The 6241-nt window shown below is 41.7% G+C and overlaps 2 protein-coding genes across 11 annotated transcripts in view; one reads left to right on the top strand and one right to left on the bottom strand.

Moving 5' to 3' along the window:
* The window catches only part of gabrp (gamma-aminobutyric acid type A receptor subunit pi), a 6152-nt gene extending 3702 nt beyond the window's left edge, over positions 1 to 2450 (top strand). For both annotated transcript variants that reach the window (XM_034883858.1, XM_034883857.1), the window contains exons 8-10: positions 118 to 270; positions 1491 to 1684; positions 1800 to 2450. In XM_034883858.1, coding sequence (XP_034739749.1) covers positions 118 to 270; positions 1491 to 1684; positions 1800 to 2132 — 680 coding nt within the window. In that variant the 3' untranslated portion in view covers positions 2133 to 2450. The remainder of the gene's footprint in view (positions 1 to 117; positions 271 to 1490; positions 1685 to 1799) is intronic.
* The window catches only part of afap1l1a (actin filament associated protein 1-like 1a), a 30183-nt gene continuing 24943 nt past the window's right edge, over positions 1002 to 6241 (bottom strand). For 8 of the 9 annotated variants that reach the window (XM_034883856.1, XM_034883847.1, XM_034883850.1 and 5 more), the window contains exons 18-19: positions 4484 to 4606; positions 2643 to 3528 (exon numbers count right to left, since the gene is read on the bottom strand). In XM_034883856.1, the coding sequence (XP_034739747.1) occupies positions 3502 to 3528; positions 4484 to 4606 (150 nt within the window). In that variant the 3' untranslated portion in view covers positions 2643 to 3501. Of the gene's footprint in view, positions 1027 to 1500; positions 1507 to 2642; positions 3529 to 4483; positions 4607 to 6241 lie in introns of those variants that run through there. The other variant, XM_034883848.1, reaches the window with a different exon arrangement.

Below are 6241 nucleotides of genomic sequence, written 5' to 3'. Positions count from 1 at the left end.
ATTGGCTGCTTAGAAATTAAGTGTTAACGAGCAGTTGGACAGGTGTACCTAATAAAGTGGCCGGTGAGTGTATAAGCCTCTAATGTTTTATGTGTCTTTTTGTGTCTCTTCATGCAGGTCAATACCCCAAGCTGGTGTTGCATTTTGCACTGCGTAGAAACGTGCTGTTCTTTATTTTGGAGACGTATGTTCCCTCCATCCTGCTTGTGGTTCTGTCCTGGGTCTCTTTCTGGATCAGCCAGTCCTCTGTCCCAGCTAGGGTCTGTATTGGTCAGTACCAGAACTCTTACTGCGTTTCACTATAGGTTAAAGTAGTATGATGTTGTAGTGCAGTCATTTGAATTATTACTATCATAGAAATTGCTCATTATATATCGATTCACTGTATGACCTTATATATGCGTCAGTACCATACTATCTACTAAGGGGAGCCTGTGGCTCAGTGGTAGAGCGGTTGCCTGCCAATCGGAAGGTTGGTGGTTCGATCCCTGCCGCTTCAGTCATTATCGAAGTGTCCTTGGGCAAGGCACTGAACCCCGAGCTGCCCCCGGTGCTGCGCATCGGAGTGTGAATGTGTGTGAGTGTGTATCTGATGAGCAGGTGGCACCTTGTACGGCAGCCCCGGCCACAGTGTATGAATGTGTGTGAATGGTGAATGTTTCCTGTAGATGTAAAAGCGCTTTGAGCAGTTGTTAAGACTGGAAAAGATATATAAATACAGCACATTTACATTTATCACACGGTCGGACAATTACCCATAAAGCAGAGAGAGTGTATTTGAATGCCATGTATTTAAACTTAATCCTGTATCATGCAGCACAAATCTGATGTATTGTCAAAATTGAAAACAAATCCAATTGCAGACTTAAAGGTGCAGTAGGTAAGACTTCTAAAACTAACTTCCTGTCATATTTGCTAAAACTGAGCCTTTGTTCCAGCAGAACTACCTAAAGCAGGTCGGCTCCAGGGCCAGGGGGGTTTCTAACTGCGTGTCAGTCACTGCTCGTACACATGCATTCATTCTCCCTCGTAGGGAGGGGCTTAGGAGACCGTTTTGGGCTTTAGCAGTCCTGGGTCTTTACCATCCTACCTACAGCACCTTTAACCATTGCCATAACCTAAATACTAACACATTAAAAAAGAAAACCAAAACATGAGTTTACATGATGTTTTGACTTATGAACTTATTTTAATATATGAATACTCTCACCTTAGCAACTCCATAACTCCTGCAGGCGTATGTCAACTGATTAGCTGTAGTCAGCTGTAAACGAGTTATTTGCACCATGTTCAGCAATGTATAACTTATATAACTGTGATGAGTTGTAATGAGAATATAAATATTAATACATCACATCACTTTAAGCACATGATTCAACCTTTACATGGTTTACTGACACCAGTAACCAATGACCAATCCATCTACTATCCATCTACTATCTTACATTATGAAAAGCACCCCAGCAGCTCTGCTGTGATGTGTTTTCCAGGAGTAACAACAGTCCTGACAATGACCACACTGATGATGGGCGCCCGCACGTCCCTGCCCAACGCCAACTGCTTCATCAAGGCCATAGATGTGTACCTGGGAATCTGCTTCACCTTCATCTTTGGTGCACTGGTGGAGTACGCCTGTGCTCACTTCTATAACATGCAGAACCAGACCATCGAGGATGTATACAGAGTGAGGAAAATGTCACCATTTAAATATGAAGTGGAAACAAAACATCTAAGATAATGAAAACATTGTGTTTGTCTGTCTGTCTGTCTGCATGTCTGTCTGTCTGCCTGTCTGTCAGGATCTTCTGAGGGAGTTCACTGAATCCAATGGAAACGGCTCCATCCCCATCGTCGGCTCCAACCGACCCAACCAGTCTGTTGAGGTCGGCTCCACTGCGGAGGAGCTCCCGGAGCAGTCAGCGAACAGCACCACTAGGAACAATGTCCTATCTAAAGAGAAGGTGTCAGGACAGGGCTGCAGCTTGTCTTCAGTGAAGGACATGTCACGCAGGGCAGCTTCCACCTTCACTGTGGAGAATCCGCACAACATTGATCGCCACGCTCGCACCGTTTTCCCCACAGCGTTTCTCTTTGTCAATATCCTCTACTGGCTTTACTATCTCTTTCTCTAATTGTTGGCTCCAAGCTGCTGCACAGTCATTATTCACCATCCTTGAAGCTGCTCTACCTCCTCATTTGAGAGCCAATACCGGTTACCACTGCCGAAGCTTTTTGTATCACATACTGTATAAAAAACCTTTTTGTCCCAGACAGGGATACAAAGAGACCCAAAAGCAGAAATGATTCCGTGTATCACACCCTTTACTGAAAGCTATTATTGATCATGCATGGATGGCTTTTAATATATTAACATGTAGAAGTGAGGATACAAAGCCTGCATCTGATATTTTTCTGATAATTCCATATGAATGAAGATGAGTAAATTAGCTGGCGGTGTGAACTGCATCACACTACCATGTGCTGCATGGAATTGTCTACATTAGGTGACATATGTAGATGTGTTTCTTTTTTGTGTGTGTATTTATTCCATAGCATATCATGTGGAATTAAAAAATTTAATTAAACTAATGGCTGGGAATGCATTGTAGTTCTGTATTGTAACAATAATTAATGATGACATGTTTGAGAATAAGACCCACATTTATTATTCCCTTATCCAAGTAGGAGAACAGTAAAGTGCAAAGGTCAAGCACAAGTTCAGCAGAAAAGATGTTGAAATAGGATATACCGGAGTGGAGATTCTCCCAGTCAGAGAAGACAGGTTTGAATCACAGAGGAGCAGTACCTATCTGTTTCTGAATGGGGGCGGAAGAGGGTCAAGTGGTGGAGGATTATTCAGCAGATGGGGTTGCTGTTCAGGACAGCTTCAACCTGAGAGGAGAAGCTGATAAGCGCAGTCAAAAAGAAATAACTCACTTAGCCCTCTATGGCACGTAACTAAATACCTTTGGCCATTTTACGTCTTAAGATGATGATGATGATGATGATGATGATGAGAAATGGAACCTTGAACAGTATAAAAGTATAAAAGATACAAACCACATTCTCCATCTGTACAGGCAGATAAAAAAAGACATTGTATGAAAGACACATCGTGGCTTAAACTTCCTCCATCCTCATAATTTCCAAACACATCACTTGTCTCTCATGGCCCCCTAACAACGTAACACTTCACCATAAGCAACACTGGGTGAGAACACAATCCGGTTTTGCTTTACCATTACAACGCTGAGCACTAACTTCACTTTTCATTCCACTTTCTTTCATGAACTCTTCTCTTTCCTGTTTGCCACCAAAGACAAATGAAAATACTTGGATACAGACAGAGAGCAGGTCTTGGATTCCTCATCATGGAAAAAGTCCTTGGAGGAAGACAGCAGAGTAAATATTCAGTGAGATGGACCTCCACCTAGAGGCTGGTTTCTTTCGTACACTTGATTTCCTGGATGCAGCCTGTGCTCTTTCTCCATGATGCTGCTCTTAGGTGGCTTTCTTTGACTCCCATTCCTGTAGAGACAGAAGCCTTAATGAAATGGCTTCACAAAAATAATTAGGTAGAACAATGAGTTAGACTATTCAGCTTCATAAACATTAAGTCATTCAGTTTTTATACATTATTTTTGGACAAAATATAACAAATGCAAAATGATTTGGGTTATTGCTGAATGGTTTTATAGCAGTGCAATGTCCTGCTACGGTCACTAAAATCATCAAGGTAAATTAGCAATCCTCAGATTAACAATCATAAAGCTGTTCATAAACAGATTCTTTTCTACGCATGCTCACTGATTCTCAAAATCCAAAATCCAATGCCACTAACTTCTTTAGACAATTGTTTTTGACAATTTATATTTTGGTGGTTTAGAGTAGTGAACCAAACTGGAACAGTGAATCAAAGTGAATCAGTGACCAAAAACAATTCCAATCTACTAGATTAGATCACTAGATTACCTCGAACCATTTAGGTAGAAATATTGTGAAATATGTTGTGAAAGCAGTAGTAGCTGAGGAAAGTGATATTCAACAACGTATGGTAACAGAATCCCACTTGATACTGAAAATCCTCTCCCATAAGGCCCTGCATTGTAAATGTCCAAAGGGACTGTATGAACACCCACACTCTCTATTCATGTATGAACTGTAAAGCCATTAGATGCTGACACACGCTGCTGTGATCCTATCAGACCCCCTTGAAGCCTGACAGAGAAATGTGTCCATAGGCTGAGGAAGGGTTCAGGAAGTGACTGTGGGAGTTGCCTTTAGTGATGGCCGAATGAAGCTTCGTGAACCAGTGTCTTTATTTTCCTGAGTCCGCTAGACGGCGGTCTTTGTTCAACAATTGGTTGAGAATGCACTGAATTGCAATGCCTTAGGCCTTTCTCTTAAACCAAGGCCGCCATCTAGTGGGCTCCGACAATAAAGACACTGGTTCACCAAGCTTCATTTGGCCATCACTAGTTACCTTTGCCTTCTGCATGACAGTTCCTGTAGAAGCATAAACAGATAGAGGTCTCCGACGCATCTCTGAGGCACAGTTTACTGGTAAAGAGTCACTGTAGATATTCTGGATCTTTTTTCTAGAGGCCTACACAAAAAGAAAAAGTAAAGAAGTGATTAAACAATGCCTATTCAGGCAGGTGTGCATGTACACTGGGGCTCGAAAGTTTGGGCACCCCAGGTAAAAATGTGTATTAATGTGCCTAAAGAAGCCAAGAAAAGATGGAAAAATCTCCAAAGGCATCAAATGACGGATTAGACATTTGCATTATAAATCACAAAAAGTTAGATTTTATTTCCATCATTTACACTTTTAAAATAACAGAAAACAAAAAAAGGGCATCTGCAAAAGTTTGGGGACCCTGCAAAGTTTCTAGCATGCAACCCCCCCCCCTTGGAGAGCTGAGACCTGTTCCCAATCAGCGTCTGGAAAGACCAGGTGATGTCAATCTTAAGGTTTTAAATGCCCAGACTCATTTGACCCCCCCAAACAATCAGCACCATTGCTTCTTCTAAGCAGTTGTCTCAAAAACTGAAACTGAAAATAGTTGACGCTCACAAAGCAGGAGAAGGCTAGAAGAAGATAGCAAATTTTGGAAGTTAAAGAGAGGATGGCTTCTACAAATTGATAATGATCCTAAGCACACATCAAAATCCACGGTGGATTACATCAAGAGACGTAAACTGAAGGTTTTGCCATGGCCTTCACAATCTCCTGACCTCAACATAATGTAAATCTATGGATAGACCTTAAAAGAGCAGTGCATGACAGACAGCCCAGAAATCTCAAAGAACTGGAAGACCTTTGGAAGACTGCAGTGCAGTGTATATTTGAAACTATAAATAAAATTGAATTGAAATTGAATTGGAAGGAAGAACGGGCGAAGATACCTCAAACAAGAATTAAAGGGGGGGGGGGGGGGGTTTACAAGGTATTAACTAGGTATGAGCGAGTGGGCCTAAACCAGAAGTGGTCAAATTTAAACCGGAAGTGGGTCGGGCTCTCTTGAAATGTGCGGGGCTTTAACCTGTGCGGGTTATTTAAGCATGCAATTGATATGAGTTGATCAAAAATTGTTATATTTATTGCTGATTTGAAAACTATGACAGCATCAAGCTTCAGATCAATGGTGTTGTCATAGTAACAAACAAACTATATACAGAAGGTTTTGCAACAATGAATACAACACATGGCGTTGCAATTATGAAGTAAAATGTAATAAACAAGAGTTTTCATACTCAATATAACTTTTTTTTTTAAACTTTTTATTTTTATTATCAGTGTGATTTTTTTTTTTGGGGGTCTTTTTTATAAATTTTATTTCCACACCAGGTATATGAGTGTGTGTGTGTGTGTGTGTGAGTAAGAGAGAGACACAGAGAGAGAGGGGGCGGGGGGCAGCTGACAGTAAAAAGAAAAAAATCTCCGATGGCAGAGACGCAACGGGAGTTGCATTTAAACCGAGCAGCATGTCTGAAACCCACGTTCACCAGAAATCTACTGCTTACTATGTAAGTACTATAAACCGAAGTTCAAAACAAACCTGAAGCTGAAGAAACCCTAAACGTTAACAGAACAGATCCGCAGACCCGATTGACTGCCTGACTGACGGAGCAAGAGCGCGAGAGAGAGAGAGCGAGAGAGAGAGAGAGCGCATTTCTCCATGTTGTTTGTGTGTGTGTGTGATTGATCCGAGCGTGATTGTAGGGGGGGGGGGGGGGG

The sequence above is a fragment of the Etheostoma cragini genome, chromosome 10, assembly GCF_013103735.1.
Source record: "Etheostoma cragini isolate CJK2018 chromosome 10, CSU_Ecrag_1.0, whole genome shotgun sequence".
NCBI lineage: Eukaryota > Metazoa > Chordata > Actinopteri > Perciformes > Percidae > Etheostoma > Etheostoma cragini.
Note: the sequence above shows the minus strand (reverse complement) of the source record. Positions and strands in the feature narration are given on the sequence as shown.